Below are 19,022 nucleotides of genomic sequence, written 5' to 3' on the forward strand. Positions count from 1 at the left end.
GCAAAAATACTTGTTATAATAAATATGCACTGACATTCTTACTCGCATGCAATAACAGACACTGATGGTTAACCAGTAATGTCAGTTATATTTTGAGAAAAAAGAAAGAAAGCCTGATTCGTGATTTTTTATTGATTTGTAACATAACCTTAGACTAAAGGACCTCACTTGTTAGGATTTAGGGTCAGAGTGCAGGGACAGCCATGATGCTGCAGAGAGGAACAGAGAGGGTTTAGTGCCTTGACTGTGTTGGTGTTTAAACCAGTGACCTTTATAGATGAATATTTTACATTTAAGGAGTTTAAACGTAAACGTAAACACATACACCCTTCTTTAGAGAAATTCGCAATTCTCTCGTTCATACAACTGAGCAGTTGAGGATTAAGGGCCTCAACTTTAATTAATATTAATATATGCACAAGTTAAAAAAATCATGTACAAGCTGTTCCTGAACTAGCTGTGCGGATCCTGAGTCACTTTACAGAAGGATGCCTTTGCAGTATGACTCAAATCCCTTATGAGGTGATCTGACTTTGTGAATCAGTGTGTAATCTGCATTGATTAGTCATTAATGCTATAAAGATTACCAGATAAAGAAGTTAAAATAGATTACTTTTGGTTAGACATATTAGTAAGATAGGAAACAATTTTCTTGATATCTAAAAAAAACCACAGGGTATTTCTTTCTGTACCATGATGGCACTAAAATGCACGATATAAGGTTGAAAGTTCACAGTTTAAGGATCGGTTCAATCCTGGACTTGGATTATTGTATGTTTACAGTTTCTGTTCTGGGTACCTGTTTATTTAATTTAGGAGGAAAATTACTCCTGATTTTAATAGATTCAGATCGACTGTGACACTGGCAAAGATACTGATTATACATCTGAGATCTCTGCAGATGAAAGAGATGCCAGCAGTAGCAAGCGATAATATTTGGGACGTTTTCTCCACATTTTTTTTTACTGCTATAGCCTTTATATTATATTTATATTAAAGTTTTTAGGACACAGCGCTGAGTGAATGTTCACAAGTGCTAGAAGTGATATCAGTGCTATAAGTGATATTTTATTTCGCTGATGTTACACAACATTCAATGTAAATATGAATGGATAAAAATTTATGAATAAATAATTCAATTTGCATTGGTGTAATGAGTGCTTATGTGCGTTTTCGTACACTTACTGCCAGCTTGTACAGTTTAGGCTGCTCTCCTCTGAACTTTTTTTTTTTTGTGTGTCAAAGCCACAGAGACCACACTTTTTCTTCATTCTGATGTTCATTGTGAACTTTAGGTGAAGCTCTACTTGCATATTGCTTCTATAGTGAATGAATGAGCAGGTTGGGGTGGAGGTGCTCAGAATGAAAAAGTGGGATTGACATTATCAGTACTGATCCGATCCCCTAGAGGGCGCCCAACCCGGAAGTCAGGATATATGTATATTTTTGTACTAAGGTCTGACCGGAAGACGAGCTGTTGTTGTGTTTAGTGTTTGGGCTCGGTTTTTTAACAGATATTGTTTTTTTATTGGGAAATAATGATGCGTATATAAATAGAGAAATAGGAGTTGAAGTAGAAACCTTGGATTTTAGCACTATTTCCGCTGCACAGGGCTGTTTGAAGGTAAGCTAGTCATCTGACCCTTTATATATCCGGTGTAGCTACATGTCTAATATGACTGGGCCGGTTCTATTTATATTTACATTTATATTCATACCTATACTAATATTTATATTTCATGCCTGTTAATGATATAAATGTTGTTGGTGATTGTAGATTCTAATGTAAGCGCATGCAGTAATAGAGTAATAATGAACAGTGGGATGTGCACTGTGTAGTTTTGACATGTTTTTGTCCCTTTTCTCATCATGATATTTATCAGAGATAAAATGTGTTTGTTTGTTTGTTTGTTTGTTAGTTAATATGAAAAGGCGATATCTGACACTGGAAATGACTCCTGACAATCCAAAATTCAAATATGGTTTAACATGATTTCATGTTTTTTTCCCAGCATGATATTTATTACAGCCAGGAATGTGTTTGTTTGTTTGTTTGTTTACTGGTCTGTGAAATGAAAAGGTGACATCTGACAAATTTGTCCCACCTGAGCAATAGTAATGTAAATGAGCCTCGGTCCTGACCATCCAATCATCAAAACTAAATAAATTTGACATGATTTTATTTCCATAAATGTGCATTCGTATACACTTATAGACAGTCACAATAATCCCCTCTTTTTTATATATTAGGAAAAATATTCATGAAAATCCTCTACTACATTTCTACGTGCTTTAATGCATCATGCCAGACTGTATAACTTCTCTGTATGTCTCTACTGATATTCTACACATTATTTTTTTGAAATTGTATCATGTAATTATTACGTACATTCAAATTGTATTGAAATGTATTAAAGGAATTATTTTATATTATACATTTGGGCCAAGCTGACATGATCTTTAATAAATGACCTGTTCGGACTCTTCCAAAAGTGTATAAAGCATATTGAATCATATTGTGGAAATTGGTTGAAGTAAATAGTATGGATATCTGGAATTATAATAAAAAAGTTCAATAATCATTTATTTAATTATTCTCAGCATTTACCATGATTGTTATTGTTATTAGTAGTAGTAACTGATTATTTATTATTATTATTTATTTATTATTATTATTTATTTATTTTTACTTCCACTATTTCTACACAGTGACTTTTACATATAAACATTAACATTAACATTTAGGAGTTTTACAGGAAAAAAAAAACTACTACTAATAATAATGCACATATATTTGTAATTCAATATAAATAATACATGTGAATTGATAAATACTAAAGGATCTGACTGTTAATGATTTATACTTAGCGTGAACACCATATTTCTTGGCACCTTAATGTTTTTAGGTTGAATAAAAAAATCATATTTTTTCAGGACGTGGAATGACTGCCATAAAGCATGCTCTCCAGAGGGACATTTTCACTCCCAACGATGAGCGCCTGCTCAGCATCGTCAATGTCTGCAAGGCAGGGAAGAAGAAGAAGAACTGTTTCCTGTGTGCTACGGGTAGGCAATAAAACCTGGATAGAACCTGGGAATGGCATTAAACTGAGTTGGAGTGTTTGGTAACAGAAATAGAGCTGAAACGCAGATCACAGAATTAGTGTCAAAGTGCGGATACACCAGGTCTGTATAATGTGACTTTAAAGTCGTTGTTCTTTTTGGCTGTCAGTGACAACGGAGCGTCCCGTGCAGGTGAGGGTGGTGAAAGTGAAGAAGTCAGACAAAGGAGATTTTTACAAGAGACAGATGGCCTGGGAGCTTCGTGACTTATCAGAGGTTGATGCCAAAGATGCCACTAAGGTAAGGTTCAGGTGATTGGTGTGGTCAAAAAAAAGATAAAATATATATATACTTTTATAGTTTTTGAGAGACACATGCATGTCGGTTCTGATGAGCCACAGTCCAGATGAAATTGAACGGTGTTGTAGTATGGAATGGTTGCCATGTTGGTTCAGTATTCATTTCACTTTTCAGAATAAGTCTCCAACCTCCCCTGCTCCAAAACAACGCCAAACCTTTAAGCTTCCCCCTCCATGTTTAAGTGTGGGGTTGATTCGGTCTGCTAATATCTTCTCTCCTGTTCTTCATCTTACATCAGTCCTTCGGTTAGAGCCAAAAATGTCAAATCTCATCTTTCCTCCAGTCAGTCAGCGTTTAATTTTTTGGTGCTTTTCAATTTTACATAATGTGTTGCATGTAAAAAAAAAATAAAAATAGAACACACGTAGGTCTCAAAACCATTAACATAAAGCCATTAACTACGGAATATGAAAAAAGAATGAGAGTCCAAACAAAAACATGTAAATGTAGACAAGTAATTATTTAAAGCCCTAAACGAATCTTCTTTTTCTTCTTATGTATGATTTAACATTTTTATTAGCACAGACGTGAGTCAGATTAACATTCAGTCTAATGCAAATGAGCTCTTTGTGGGGATTTGTTGTAAATACGGTCAATGTTTTGAATCGGTTTAGCTTATATATAAACGTTTTAGATAGAAGGATAGAGATAAATGATTGCCATTGACACTAATATAGTTTTTAGCTATACGCACAAATTAAGCACTGCAATGTTTTGTACATTTGTACAAAAAGCCACTTGTATAAAAGGGAAATGAGGATATTAGAAAATAGGCTGTGATATCAATATATTCACTTTAAAAAGACACTAAAGGCACTCGGGTGAGGAAAATATCAGGGTGTAAAGCAGAGTAAATCCAGTATAGCCGGAGTCACATTTTGTCTTATTGTGTCCACGACCTCTGTAGGAGAATCCAGAGTTCGACCTACACTTTGAGAAGGTGTACCGTTGGGTGGCTAGTAGCACGGCAGAGAAGAACTCCTTCATTTCCTGTATCTGGAAGCTGAACCAACGCTACTTGAGGAAGAAAGTGGAATTTGTTAATGTGAGCCCCCAGCTGCTGGAAGGTAATTCATGCCTCTCACTGCTAACGAGTAATAGCATGTGCTTATGAAGTATTATTGGTGGTGGGATTGTGTATGTGCCAGTATGCATGTATTATAGTAACAGTACAGTCTTTGTTATAACCAATTGCAGAATGTGACTAATAGGTGCATGTGACTGAAATGATTAGGTCTGTTGTTTGCAGCCAAAATGAACCTAGTTTACCTGATTAAACTTTCTCTGTCTTTCTCTCTCTCTCTCTCTCTCTCTCTCTCTCTCTCTCTCTCTCTCTCTCTCTTTCTCTCTCTTTTCTGTTGTTGAGTGGCTTTATAATGCTTTATAACCTCTCTTCTGCACTCTTCTCCTTAAATCTCTCATTGGCCAGAGCTCCCTGAAGGTTGGTACAGCATCTGCTTTTCCTCATTTCCCTTCATTTTCCATTTCCATTCATCTTTTCATTTTCTTTGCCCCGCTCTTTAAATTGGAGCACCAACCATGATGGTTTTCGTTCGTTTGAAATCACCTTCATATAGCAGGAGTTGGTTGACAATGATTTGTGCACAAACGTGTGTGTGTGTGTGTGTGTGTGTGTGTGTGTGTGTGATTTAACAATCTAATTCCTACCCTACACGTTATGTGTACACCCTAACGTGTTTGTATGCCCCACATGTAACAGCAGTTTTTACTGATGAGGCATAACATAACGACATTATAACATTATAAAATTACACTGATTCTCTTCATCATTGCACCTGAGTGTGGGTGGGATTTATTAGGCAGCATGTGAACATTTTGTCCTCAAAGTTGACGTGTTAGAAGCAGGAAAAATGGCCAAGCGTTTGACAAGGGCCAAATTGTGATGTCTAGACGACTGGGTCAGAGCATCTCTAAAAAGCAGGGTCACGGGTGGCAGAGGCTCATTGATGCGTAGGGGATCCAACAGACGAGCAACTGTAGCTGAAATTGCTGAGGAAGTTAATGCTGTTAATGTTGAATGGGTCAGGACTGTTTTGGCAGCTAAAGGGGGACCAACACAATATTAGGCAGATGGTCATAATGTTATGCCTGATCAGTGTATTTGTATCATATTAGCTCTATAACACGCACCTCTTCCTCAGAGTCTGTCCCGAGCGGCGAGAGTCAGAGTGTCGCCGGCGGTGATGAGGACACACTGGACGACTACCAAGAACTGAACACGCGGGAGGAGCAGGACATTGAGAACATGATGGAAGTGTGCGAGTATGCTATCTCGAATGCCGAAGCCTTCGCTGAGAAGCTTTCCCGAGAGCTGCAGGTCCTGGATGGGGTGAGTCAGAACCCAGAAGTCCTTTGGCACATATTTATATATAATATCTTCTATTCATTGTTTATCGTTAATCGTTTCCAAACCCATCCAGGCAAACATCCAGTCGATCATGGCGTCGGAGAAGCAGGTGAACATCCTGATGCAGTTGCTGGATGAGGCGCTGTCCGAGGTGGACGCCATCGAAGGAAAGCTGCTGAGCTACGAGGAAATGCTGCAGAGCGTCAAAGAGCAGATGGACCAGATCTCCCAGAGCAACCGGCTGATTCAGATCAGCAAAACCAACAACGGAAAGCTTCTCGACGAGATCCAGTTTCTCGTGGTGAGGATCCATGTGCTGCTGTGCTGTTGGAAAAATATCTCAGCAGCCTGATCACAGTGTGATAATGAGGATCAGCACAGACAAATGAGGCTCCATTATGAATGCACCATAATAGCGTTGAAACACGAGACATAATGTAATTGAAATCGTGTTCACGAGAAATATTCGGCACAATAAACTCAATAGATGTTCAGCCATGCGCCTGCAAATGAGGTCATGGTTAATATCAGAGCTGAGACAGATCTAGGAATCAGTAGGTCTCAGGAGCACTATGTTTCTTTGTCTTTCACAGAACTATATGGATCTGTCTAAAGGACATATCAGAGCTCTACAGGAGGGAGACCTGTCCTCTCCGAAAGGTATCGAGGCCTGCATCAATGCCTCCGAGGCTCTGCTGCAGTGTATGAGTGTAGCACTGCGTCCAGGTGTGTGTCTATAGTGAAGAATCTTCAGGGTGAAATCTTGGGAATGTCTAAGTTGAGTGGAATGCGTGTCTGAAAGCACTGGTCAGAGTTACCGTGACATGTTGCATGCTATGGTTTTATGACTCTGTGGTGTGTGTGTGTGTGTGTGTGTGTGTGTGTTAGGTCATGATAAGCTGTGGGCTGTAAAACAGCAGCAGCAACAGTTTGCTGAACTCCGGGACAATTTCGCACGTCGCCTCACCAACCACCTCAACAACGTGTTTGTGCATCAGGTAACAGTCATTGTGCTTATATTTAAAAAAAAAAATAGTCCTGTTCTTTTTTTTCTTTTTTCCCTCCCAGTTTGTGACTTTTCTTTTCTTCTTCATTCTGTGATCTGTTTGTTGTTGTTCTGAACTGTTTTGTTTCTCTGTGCCACCTCGTTCACTCTTAGTTCAACCACTTCAGTCACTTCAAAATGACCATTCCTCAGTTCTATAGGTCGTCCTGTCTGTCACTCCCTGTGAGTACACAACACCCACCTCCCCCTTTCGGTTTGACCCACCCCACCCCCGTAACTCGACACTTGTGATCTTCACTGCCTTTTCTAACACCCATCGAATGCTCGTGCTTCCACAGAAGCATGCGTGTGGTGTCTTTTTCATCTCAGGATGTCTACAAGCCCGAGTTCACCAGTTACCACCAGCAGGCTCTGTCTGAATTTAGAACTCTCTCTTACACCACCTAGAGGTGTGGAGAAAAAAAAGCACTGCATTTGCTTTGTTCAGAAGAACTGCTTTTTATGAGTCCTGGTTATGTGTAGTGAAATATGTTTAAAGAGAATAAAAAAATATAAATATATAAATGAAAGTACTGCATGCTAGGATTTTGGGCCATATATTGGTGACTTATAAAAGTATACATGGATAAAGATAAAGTGTATCCAGAGTAGTCTTATATACTCTATATTTCCAAATGTATCGGGTCACCCACCTTTCCTGCTATATGTGGTTCGTTTCCAAACTGTTACCACAAAGCTGAAGAATCTCAATCTTACAGGACGTTTTTAAATGTGCTGTTATAAAATGTTGCATTTACTTGAACTTGCTCTAGAAGATCTGGTTACACGCTTTGGAGAGGAAGATCTTGAGTGGCCTGCTATAGAGCTCTGATCTCATCTCTACTGAACACCTTTGGGATGAATTGGAATGCTGACAGCACCCCCAGGACTCCTCAGTACCTGCCTTTCATAACACCCTTGTGTCTGATAAATACAAATATCCATAAACACACTCCAAAATCTAGTGGACCAGGTGACCCAATACTTTTGGGAATATAGTGTATGATTTAGTGAATAATCAGATTATTGAAATTACCTTTTTTTCATGCTGCTGAGACAATAGTTTATTTTTTTTCTCTTGATGAATGACGATGGAATGAAATTCCCCAGCTTTCATTGCCCGACAGCCTGTATTAAGTACAGCAGATTCACCTTGCATACGCAGACAAAGCATCAGCATCAGAATGAATTGCAGCATTGAGGATTCAAATCAACACGCGTTCTCTCCATATAAATGCTTGAAAACGTATTTAGACCCCTTTTACACACACGTGCTTCAGATTTCATTTTGCATTTCTATTTTTCTCAATCAGGCTACGTACAATAAACCATAAATACAATGAAAACATTTTCCCCAATTAATCAGTACAATATTGAAGCATATTTGGCACCAGTTACCTGAGTTTGGGGAATTTCCCATTGTGCTGGTCATTCCAAAATTATTTAGATTGGATAAGAGGTGTCTGGGAACTACCTGGGTTTTGGTCTTCTGCCTGTTCAGTGTGAGGTTATGGGGCAGATTGTTTAAAGACCTCTCTGTATATGGCTGCATTTCTATCTATTTCACTCAGTCTATCGAGATGCACTCTGATTATATGATGCTGTGACCCTCATGCGTCAGTGTAAGAACCAGTTGATGAGTGGTTTCTATTTTTCACCAGAGCTAGAGTTTTTTCCTGTAGAAATCTACACGTGATTTTCTGAAGCTCTGTTACAGTGGCCGTCTAGTTCTCGGGTCACCTCCCTCTCTCAGGTCCTTTATGGTCCAACTTTCATGGTTTGGATTGTAATCTGATTTTATATTCATGTATTGTGGAACCCACAAATCAGTTTAGTTTGAACCGAGTGCAAGTGTACCAACATCCCAAGATGATGTACAAACATTCAAGGGTCCGAATACTTGTTTACAAACGAGATTTCTGTTTTTGGCCATTTTTAATGCAAGTCGAAATTGAATCTAGATTACAGTAAGGTGTCAAAAAAAATGAAAGGTTCACTGTACAAGCTACAAATAAGTTCAACCTCATACACGCATCTTGTACCACGGCCCGAGCAGTAATCCATTTCATACTAATGGTTTATTCATTCATTTTATTGTTAACTCGCACTTCATTAATTCTGAATACAGCCCGGTAGCTGCTGGATGTGAAGTGGAGTCCGAGGTTTGTTGGCGTGGGGTAAGAATCTCAGAAAGCACGGTGTTCGATTTAAAAAAACCGAAGCATGTGTGAGCGTGTCAGGAGAGTAGCTCCGATCCCCTCACATGGATTAAACACTTGACTGTAAGGGAATGTTATTTCAGACTAACTGCCTGTGTTTTTAGGTCATCATAAAACCATTTTCGTGGTTTGCTCGTCTCCATTAACAAATTTATTTCTGACAGTGGTGTATTTTGACGCTCTGATTTACTGTGTACACTTTTCTTAGAGGTGTTCGTACAATTTACCTTTTTTGTATTATTATTATTTTTTTTATATAAACATTGTGTATTGTGTAGGGTCATGATCAGAGCTCGACACTGTCTCAACACACGGCGGAGCTGACCCTGCCCAAGCACAGCCCACTGCACAGAGACCTGTTGAGATATGCTAAACTGATGGAGTGGCTGAAGAACACGCAGAGAGAGAAGTACGAGGGTCTGTCCAGGGTGAGCATTCTTCACCACCACTATCATCCTTTTAATCACGGGTCTTCAAACTGGGGGGAGGGGTCCATGGCAGTACTGCAAGGGGTCTGCTAATTAATCACAAAAAATTTTTTGTAAAAAAACAATACAAAATAATAAATAACATGGGTAAGATACATCAAAGGTAAAATTTTTGAATAATAGAACTAACGTAATATGATTAGTTTCTATTAATATCAGTGGCTTTGTTTGACACATTTTGTATCGGGCCACATGCCCCATAGGGGTCCTTGACATGGAAAACTTAGAAGACCCCTCCTTTAAATTACCCTAATATGTGTCTTCTGTCTCTTGCCCTTTAGACCTATGTGGACTACATGACTAGGTTGTACGAGAGAGAGATCAAAGACTTCTTTGAAGTTGCAAAAATCAAAATGGCCGGAACCACCAAAGAAGGAAAGGGAAAGTTTGGTAAGATTTGTAACTATTCAAAGTGTTTCTAAGCCCCCCTTCCCCCCATTATGCAAATTCTGCATCATTAACTTTGTGCTCTGCGTTTGCCCTGTGCTTGCACCGGTCTTTGCCTGCATTCGTCAGAAGAGTTGTCTTCGCTTGCTCTAATGTTGCTCTTAATGAAAAAACTCACTTTAGTTTGTTGACGTCGAAAGCATTAGTGTCTCACGGGACAGACAATCTGAATTCTGAACAGTCTGAACTCATTAGGAGTCTGGGAGTAAACATTTGGGAGGTTAAACTATCAGGGTTTGCCCTAAAATATCTCAATCACAACATTGAATATCTCTTGATAAGCATTTCGAGATTATTTCAGATTTATTTGGTATGTTATAGTGTACTAATGATTAATCTGCACCTGCTCAGTTGATGTTTTTACAAGGTTGATTATAATTTGAAATATTAATTTGAATTCAGGGCTGTGATGCTCAAGTATTTTGATGAATAAATAATGTATGGAGATACATATACATATATAATGTGTATATGTATCTCCATACATTAATCAAATCATGCAGCATTTCAATCAGCAGTTATGATGCGCTCCCTCCATTCGTTTAGTTTCAGCCAGAAAAATAGAGGATAAACAGCAAAATAGAGCTCCAAATATACAATTGTGCTTGTAGTGTGTGGGAGGGGGTGAAAAATATATTTATAAATATGTGTGTGAAATCAGCTCCAACTCAACTGCAGCTGCAGCTATCGGTTATTTTTGTAAACGAGTATTCTACCGATTATTCCATCGGATATCAGTGAAAACCCATTGAAGTGAAGTGCATTTAATTGGCATATTACATCAAAATGCAAATATAAAAATGAAAAATAAATAACTAAAAATGTAAACATCTCGTTTAAATTACACTAATAAAATTGAACACTCTGTATGGTGTTTTTACTTTTTAATTTGAAATGATGCCAAAAATTCTGAAACTTTCCGGCATTTTCTTCGACCTGAATCTCCCGTGTTCCTTTTCCAGAGCGCTACAGAGTTTAGCGATGTTGTGCGTCAGTAAAAATGGTCCGTGGGAAACACAGTGCTCTGTGTGTAGTTAAATGAACTAAATAAGTTTTTTTGTATTCAAACTACTCGTGGAAACCATGTAGCAATTCTATCAGTGTTACCTTTTGTTTATTTGTTTAGCTACTTTCAAACGTTTCAATTCCAACAAATTTGCTACTCGCTTCCCAGCACTGCAATAACACACACGCTTCATGACATTCCTCTCGTAGACTAGTCATTCATTTGAGACAATGTTCAATCATTTTCTTTGTTTACAACCTCAAATTGTCATGCAAAATTCCAACTTTTTAAACCCAAATAGGACAAGATGATGATGTGACAAAGCAGGAAAGATCCAGGACAACTGAATATATCAGTTCACAGTTCATTGGACCTTTCTTTCTTTCTCACAAAACAAATGAAGTCAAAATATTACACGTGTTACAACACGAGTTAGATATTGAGACTAGCAGTGTAATGTGATGTAAAGTGTTGCCATACTGTAGAGTTGCACCCCCCTAACCTTTTGTGCATCACGGACCAGTTTCACGCAATATTATGATATTTATTAACTAATTATGTGCTTCATTGTTAACATTATAGGATTTGAATTATCCATTAAATTACATAAATAATGAAAATATAACTCATCATAAAGCAGAATCAGTGGGAGCTTAATATGACGATGCTTAGGGGGAAAAAACTGTGCAGGTTTTTTTTTAATTCATTAAATTATTTCTTTTTTACAAATAGAAATGGAAATAAAATAAAAATGTAACATTTTTCATTCCTTTTGTGTGGCCTGGTACCAAATGATCCACAGACTGGAGATGAGGGACCAATGCGCAGTAGAGGGTTGTTTTCACTGCCATTTCTCTCTCTCTTTCTTTTATTTAAAAAAAGAAAAAAGAAAAAAGGTCATGTCACGATAGTGTGTTGCAGCCCAATTTAAATTGCTATATTAATATATATATACAGCCACAAGACACTTAGGATTGTATTAAAGCTTTAGCTGATAATAAATTCCTAGTGCAATTAATGTTCACCATCAAATGGATAGAACTGCTGTCTAATTGTTAAGTGTTGTGCGGAGTTTGGTTTTTCAAGCAGCCGCTGGCCTTGCGAAGTCGAGCCGGCCACGACAGCGCATGCCATTGTGTATATCTCTGATTTCATGTCTAACCCCCTAACCCCTGAGTCCCACTGCATGTCATAAGCCTAACGTGTCTCTGTCTCTGATGCCTGCCTTTCTAACTCGGCCTGCAGCCACGCTTCCTCGGAAAGAGAGCGCTCTCAAACAGGAGACGGAAAGTAAGTACTCGCACAGCACGCATCTTTTCAAAGCTTCAAAATGCACCTCGTATTATTTTTCCCCATTGATTATTAAAACAAGATACAACATGTTTCTTTCTAAGCTCTGTTTAAAACATTATTTTAATGCACAGATTTAAACATTCACGTCTACGACAGTCCGACTAACCCTCAAACGTTTCAGAGGCATCATCATCATTCCTGTTCGCTCAGTATCATTAAAACCTACATGCTATATTGTGTATACGGTTATTGCTCTCGGAATAGTGATATGTTAGTCCTAAATAATATAATAGCACAAGGTAATACAGGTCGTTGATCACCATCACTGCACCCCGCAACATCGTATATCTGTAATAAATGGACATTTGATGCAACCCAGATGAGGATGAGGTTCCCTCTTGAGTCAGTTTCTTCTCAAGGTTTCTTCCTTATGCCGTCTCAGGGAGTTTTTCCTTGCCACAGTCACCACCGGCTCACTCATTAGGGACGAACTTACACTTATAAAGAACATATTCATTTTTATCACCATATTATCTGTGTAAAGCTGCTTTGAGACGATGTTCATTGTTAAAAGTGGTATACAAATAAAATTGATTGAATTAAATTGGGTGTAGCACATGTGCTGTATCACTGCGAGTGTGTACGTCTCTGTCTCTTTGAGTGTCTGATCTTCTCTGGGACTTACTCAGGTCTACATGGAAGTTCAGGGAAGCTCACTGGCTCCACCTCCAGTCTTAACAAGTTGGCTGTCAGCAGCTCCAACAGCCGACGATCGCAGTCCTCGTCTTTGTTGGACATGGGCAACATGTCTGCCTCCGACCTGGACGTAGCTGACCGGACCAAGTTTGACAAGGCAAGGAGAGAAATTCTGCTCTAGTCAGAGTTAAGGTTTGGAACAACGCTGTTCTGTAGCGAACTCGTAAATCGGATCAGAAAGTACAGTATCAATGATTTATCATCTCTATAGTAACAGTGTCGTGGATAATTGAAACAAGAACAAACAAATGCAGTAACAAAACAAAGACTCCAATCAGAAACAAAAGACTTAAGTGCCACGTCAAGGGCTGTCAAAGCATCAGGCTTTATTCCCGCAGAAACAAAGTCAGACCGTCCCATTGACGTGTCCAAAGTTACAGCAAATGCACAGACTTTTCATACTCTTTTATATACAGTCTAAATAACACCTCTCTTTCTTATTTGCCAACGGTTACCGCATCTCATTTTTGTATTTGACCATGGTTACATCATCTGCCACAGTTATTTTCAAAAATTTATGATACTTTCTCCTTATAATGATTTAATGGTGGAAAAGCCCATACTTTTTTTTATTAATTAATTAATTTATTTCTAAATATGTAACACGTGGCAGAAATAATTAGGAAAGGAATCTTATAAGGCTAGCAACATAACTACTGATTATAAATGAGACTTTCTTTGGTTATACTGAGTGGTGCAAATATCAAAAAAGTCATTATTATACAAAAAGAAATAATGTGAAATGTGATACAATAATAAATAATAAGAAAAGAAATAGCAATGTGAAATGTGCTACAAACACTTGAATAATAATTGAACCCTATACCAGGAAAAGTGTTTCATCATTGCTATGGAAAAACTTTTTGGAATTAATTTCCAGTTATAAAAGGAACCTCTGGTCAGTGAGGATTAGAGGTGTGAGATATATATCGTCTCCGATAATATCGCGATTGTTGTTTTAACCATGCGAGGTTTACCATTATCGAGGATGTCGCCGAACAAAACACTCCTACAGAGTGCACACATACATCAGGTGATGAAGTCTAGTAGGTTTAGAGTGCGTTCTTCTTTTTGCACGATTCACTCTATAAAAATGTATGTAGAATGACCACAAAATGCAGGATATGGGGCCAGAAAATGTGGACATTATTATTTCAAATAGTTAATCAGCATCACATCAGTGGTTTTTATTTTATTTAATTTTTTTCCCTACAAAAATGTAAATATATTATATTGCAAAATCTATTTTATTTGTATTGTTTTATGATATCGTAAAAAATACTGATCCAATTTGCTTGGTAACAGCCAAAATGTTGAATTGTCAGATTAAATGTAAGAATTTGATCAGTCATTTAAACTTATTGGGAAATGATGAATCTCTTGCCGTTGTTGCGAACTGAACACCACACAGAATATGAAGCACATTGAAAGTTTTAGGAGTCAGCTGTCACTTTTAGGTACCGTACTATCATAATAACGCACTCAGCAAAATATCGTCTGATTATCAATTATCGATATTTGCAGACTTATTTTAGTTACCTGGATGTGCTGGTTTTTAAGGTTGTGTGTGTGTGTGTGTGTGTGTGTGTGTGTGTGTGTGTGTGTGTAGATTTTTGAGCAGGTCCTCAGTGAGCTGGAGCCACTGTGTCTGGCTGAACAGGATTTCATCAGCAAGTTCTTTAAACTGCAGCATCAGCCAGCATCAGCTCAGGTTTGTGAGTGTGTGTCTGTGTGTGTCTGTGTGTGTCTGCGTGCAGGTGAGCGTATGTGAGTGCGTAAGATTATGCATGTGACGTATTATTATGGATATTCTTCAGGGAGAAACCCCAGATGACCTTGATGGAACACTCCAATCCAGACCAGTCAGCGAGTACAGACACTCCATATCATCAGAGTAAGTGAGATCACGTATCTCCTCCACCCCATGCTGAATTTCATCATGCGCCAAATATTTGTTTCTTTTTTTTTTTTTTAAGTCTAACATTTAAAAATCCAAATTTTAGGTCTTAAAAATCATTTTTAAGGTCTTAATTTTACGTAATGTAACCCTAATGCTCATTGTAACGCTGCCACAGCACTTCAGAATGTTATTGTTGTTGTTTCCTTGGTGGTGGTGTTCTTTCTTTCGCTGGTCCCAATTGAATTTACAAATGAGACCAACATGCAACAGCCATGCGCGAATCTCACTCGGATTGAAGAAGGGATTTTATTTTCCAGCTGTGGTAAAGTGCAAGTTTAGCGATACATAGTTTGAAAAAAAAAATGTCTAATTTAGGGCGTGGTAGAGGCTATTGGCTAACAATGTATTTGTGTGTCACGATGGTTTTAAACGAGTTGAATTACACACAGTTCCCGTCGCTTCGTGTCATGCAGGCGAACGTGTCATTATTCACCGTCCCTCATTTCTTCTTTGGCTCCCCCTCAGCAAGGACATGGTTCGGCAGATGATGAATAAGATCTTCCACAGCATCGAGACGGAGCTGAACAGTCTGATCGCGCTGGGCGATAAAATCGACAGCTTCCACTCGCTCTACATGCTGGTGAAGATGAGTCACCACGTGTGGACGGCTGAAAACGTGGACCCGGCGTCTTTCCTCAGCACTACGCTGGGCAACGTGCTCGTCACAGTCAAGAGGAACTTCGACAAGTGTATCGTGAGTCGAAGCTCAATTGAGTGCCCATTCAATTAATACTGGAAAAGTTATATATGATATATGGAACCTTCTTTAAGTCAGCACCAGAATTATTGGCACCCTTGATAAAGCTAACAATTTGTAACGATTGTAAATAACAACAATTTGTCTAATAACTGTGTTGTTTTGAGTTTTTTTCACTTTTCTGTATATTGTTTGCCTTCAGTCTGGTCAGATCAGGCAGATGGAGGAGGTAAAGATCTCTAAGAAGAGCAAAGTGGGGATCCTGCCCTTCGTCACAGGCTTCGAGGAATTCGCCGAGCTGGCCGAGACCATTTTCCGTAACGCGGAGCGCCGGGGTGATCTGGATAAAGCGTACGTCAAACTCATCAGAGCAGTCTTCGTGAACGGTGAGACTCTCAACTCTTCACCGATCATTTACTGTTAATAATCCGATAAAACAAGATCGGATGTCTGTGGTTCATCAGACGAGTATTTATTAAGAGGGAGGTGGTAACTTAGTCCCAAGCACACCAAGCTGCTCATTTTTGGGCCCCTGAGAAAGGCCCCTTAACCCCTTTTCTGCTCAGTTGTATGAATGAGATTAACACAAACGTGTTCATATCGGCTGCTGATCAGTGCGTCTGTGTCTGACTGGGTGCAGTGGAGAAAGTGGCCAACGAGAGTCAGAAAACCCCTCGCGACGTTGTCATGATGGAGAACTTCCACCACATTTTTTCCACTCTGTCACGCCTCAAGATCTCGTGTCTGGAGACGGAGAGAAAGGAGGCCAAGCAGAAATACACGGACCATCTTCAGTATTATGTTATTAACTCGCTGGGCCAGCCACTGGAAAAACTCAATGTAAGAGTTCTTCTTCATTTTGTCTTCTTTTTATATTCACTAAAAATAAGAGCTGAAAGAGTCAGCGTGGTCAGCGTTTAATCTGTTGAGGTTTGTTGAGAGATCAAGATGTATGAAAAATTACTGTACATGCATTCATTGTGTGTGTGTGTGTGTGTGTGTGTGTGTGTGTGTGTGTGTGTGTGGTAGCACTTCTTCGAGGGGGTGGAGGCACGAGTGGCTCAAGGTGTGAGGGAAGAGGAAGTGAGCTACCAGCTGGCCTTCAACAAACAGGAGCTGAGGAAGGTGATTAAAGAGTACCCAGGAAAAGAGGTGAAGAAAGGCCTTGACAATCTCTACAAAAAAGTAGACAAGCACCTGTGTGAGGAAGAAAGTCTCCTACAAGTGAGTGATCCCATTATATATTTTATATTTATAGTCTGTTAGATGAAGACTCAAGCTGTATATTTGTACTGTTTTTCTTTCATGCTGAGAAACTCTTGATTCTTGAAAACTTGACTCATATCAGAAGTCAGGGTGTGGCAACAAAACGTGGAAGGAAGTCAGACATTTTGATGAGTAGCAAACTTTTAACAACTCCTCCTACAGGGTTCACGAGATTCACACCAAATGTATATAGCGAGAGCTCAGAAAATCCAAGCCGCCATATGAACTTTATGAAGCGTATATTTAATGTCAGTGCTTCGCCCCATAAATTGATGAATGTAGAATCGTGCTGCAGCTTTGTTGCAGGAATGAAGATAAAACAAATGTGCTGTTGAACAGAAAGTAAACCACTGATCTGCTTTAGTGGCGTAGGACTACAGTCTCCATGAAGAGTTTTTTTTGCATTCAAAGAGAGAACAGTTAATAACCTCAACAATGATGGAACTACAACGATCAGATCAGGCATACTGTAACATCACAAGCGGTGAAGTGAATAACACTGATTATCTCTATATCATGGCACCTGTTATTGTAAGGGATTTATTAGGCAGCAAGTGAACATTTTGTCCTCAAAGTTGACGTGTTGGAAGCAGGAAAAATGGGCGAGCGTAAGGATTTGAGCGAGTTTGACGAGAAATTGTGACGTCTAGACGACTGGGTCAGAGCATCTTGTGTGGTTTTCTGGTCTGCAGTCGTCAGTATCTTATCAAAAGTGCAGGAAGGAACAGATCTGATCTGTGTATAATGAATGGACATTCGGATTCTGGTTCCTCTCAAGGTTTCTTCCTCATACCATCTCAGGGAGTTTTGTCTCCACTAGCTCACTCAATAGGGATAAACTTCTAAGAGACCGATTTATAAATTGCAGCGGTTTATTCGTAATCTGTCTCAGAGAATTTCCATTATTAAAAGCACTATAAAAACTAAAATCAACTAGATACAACCTGATGTGTTTCTGTATCGTTTTTTTACTTGACTAGGTGGTGTGGCACTCCATGCAGGACGAGTTCATCCGTCAGTATAAGCACTTTGAGGGCCTGATAAACCGCTGCTACCCTGGATCAGGCATCACCATGGACTTCACCATACAGGACATGCTGGAGTACTTCTCCAGTATCGCCCAGTCTCACTAGAAGTGGAAATAAATGAGAGGTGTGTGTGTGTGAGGGATTTGCAATTCGTGTGTATATATACAACACTAATCATTTACACTTAGCAGTAAAATGCATTCATTAGCTTTTTGTGTCGCAGGATAAAGTAACACCAGATTCTCTCGTAGATGTATAATATATAACGCTGAAACGTCGCAGCGAATGAACGTTTGTCGCTTTTGTGAAAAAAGTACTCACTTTTCAATCCACAGTAAATCTGTGATGAGCTCCTTGAATGATATCAAACACGTAATAAAAAAAAAATCATTTCATTTTGTCTTTGTGGAATTATTTTCATTTTTTAGTTTGGGAGAATAGATGAACGCTTATGGGGTATAAAGTGTATTAGGTAAAAAAAATGTAAATAAAAATCAATCGGGTTCGAGTCCAAGAATCGCCAAGGTGCCACTGTTGTGCTCTTGAGCAAGATCTTTAATTCTCTGTGCTCCAGAGACGCTGAATCGTGGGTGCCCCTAAGACGAGGCGTCTTAAAAAAGACTTTCACTGAGATGTATAAGAGAAAGTATCAAGAAGTTTCAAAACTAATGGTGTTAACTGGTGTTATTTTGATCTACGGTTAGGGTTAGGTATAGTCTGTTACGTTATCATGTCTGCGATTTCATTGCAGACGTGAATTTCTACGTGAAACTTTTCCGTGGTGTTTTGAGTGGAAAAACTTTTCGATTTCACCTCATATGCGGCCAAACATCTGCTCTCTCTCTCTTTCTTTCTTTCCGTCAGTCACTTTTGTGCTTGCAGTGGTTTGCTGTAGTATTGGATGTATTTAAAACTGGGGGGAAACATCTTTAACTAATAGAACTATTCTCAAGCCCCCCTCTAAAAAATATATATAACTCCACCCTTTGGGGCAGTAACTACATTTCCCACAATCCCACCCTTTTT

At 38.9% G+C, this 19,022-nt stretch overlaps 1 protein-coding gene across 4 annotated transcripts; it reads left to right on the top strand.

Moving 5' to 3' along the window:
- The first annotated feature begins 1,429 nt into the window (after nucleotides 1-1,429).
- On the top strand, nucleotides 1,430-18,391 carry exoc1 (exocyst complex component 1). Of its 4 annotated transcripts, XM_046835893.1 has the most exons (20): nucleotides 1,430-1,624; nucleotides 2,935-3,066; nucleotides 3,233-3,363; nucleotides 4,331-4,490; nucleotides 4,853-4,864; nucleotides 5,586-5,773; nucleotides 5,865-6,092; nucleotides 6,385-6,517; nucleotides 6,680-6,789; nucleotides 9,334-9,483; nucleotides 9,825-9,933; nucleotides 12,242-12,286; nucleotides 12,979-13,142; nucleotides 14,655-14,756; nucleotides 14,863-14,939; nucleotides 15,471-15,699; nucleotides 15,905-16,088; nucleotides 16,343-16,542; nucleotides 16,732-16,926; nucleotides 17,949-18,391. In XM_046835893.1, the coding sequence occupies exons 2-20, from the start codon at nucleotides 2,943-2,945 to the stop codon at nucleotides 18,099-18,101; spliced, it is 2,694 nt and encodes an 897-aa protein (XP_046691849.1). In that variant the 5' UTR covers nucleotides 1,430-1,624; nucleotides 2,935-2,942; the 3' UTR covers nucleotides 18,102-18,391. The 4 variants fall into 4 exon arrangements, with proteins under 4 accessions (XP_046691849.1, XP_046691851.1, XP_046691850.1 ...); XM_046835895.1 differs by lacking the exon at nucleotides 12,242-12,286; XM_046835894.1 differs by lacking the exon at nucleotides 4,853-4,864.
- The last annotated feature ends 631 nt before the right edge of the window (nucleotides 18,392-19,022 follow it).

The sequence above is a fragment of the Silurus meridionalis genome, chromosome 23, assembly GCF_014805685.1.
Source record: "Silurus meridionalis isolate SWU-2019-XX chromosome 23, ASM1480568v1, whole genome shotgun sequence".
NCBI classification, from domain to species: domain Eukaryota; kingdom Metazoa; phylum Chordata; class Actinopteri; order Siluriformes; family Siluridae; genus Silurus; species Silurus meridionalis.

Bases quoted from the DNA above. Each gene is read 5' to 3' on its own strand.
- exoc1 (XM_046835893.1), top strand. From the start codon at position 2,943: ATGACTGCCATAAAGCATGCTCTCCAGAGGGACATTTTCACTCCCAAC. The intron at 13,143-14,654 runs GCAAGGAGAGAA...GTGTGTGTGTAG, and splicing joins ACCGGACCAAGTTTGACAAG to ATTTTTGAGCAGGTCCTCAG. The intron at 15,700-15,904 runs GTGAGTCGAAGC...GTTTGCCTTCAG, and splicing joins GGAACTTCGACAAGTGTATC to TCTGGTCAGATCAGGCAGAT.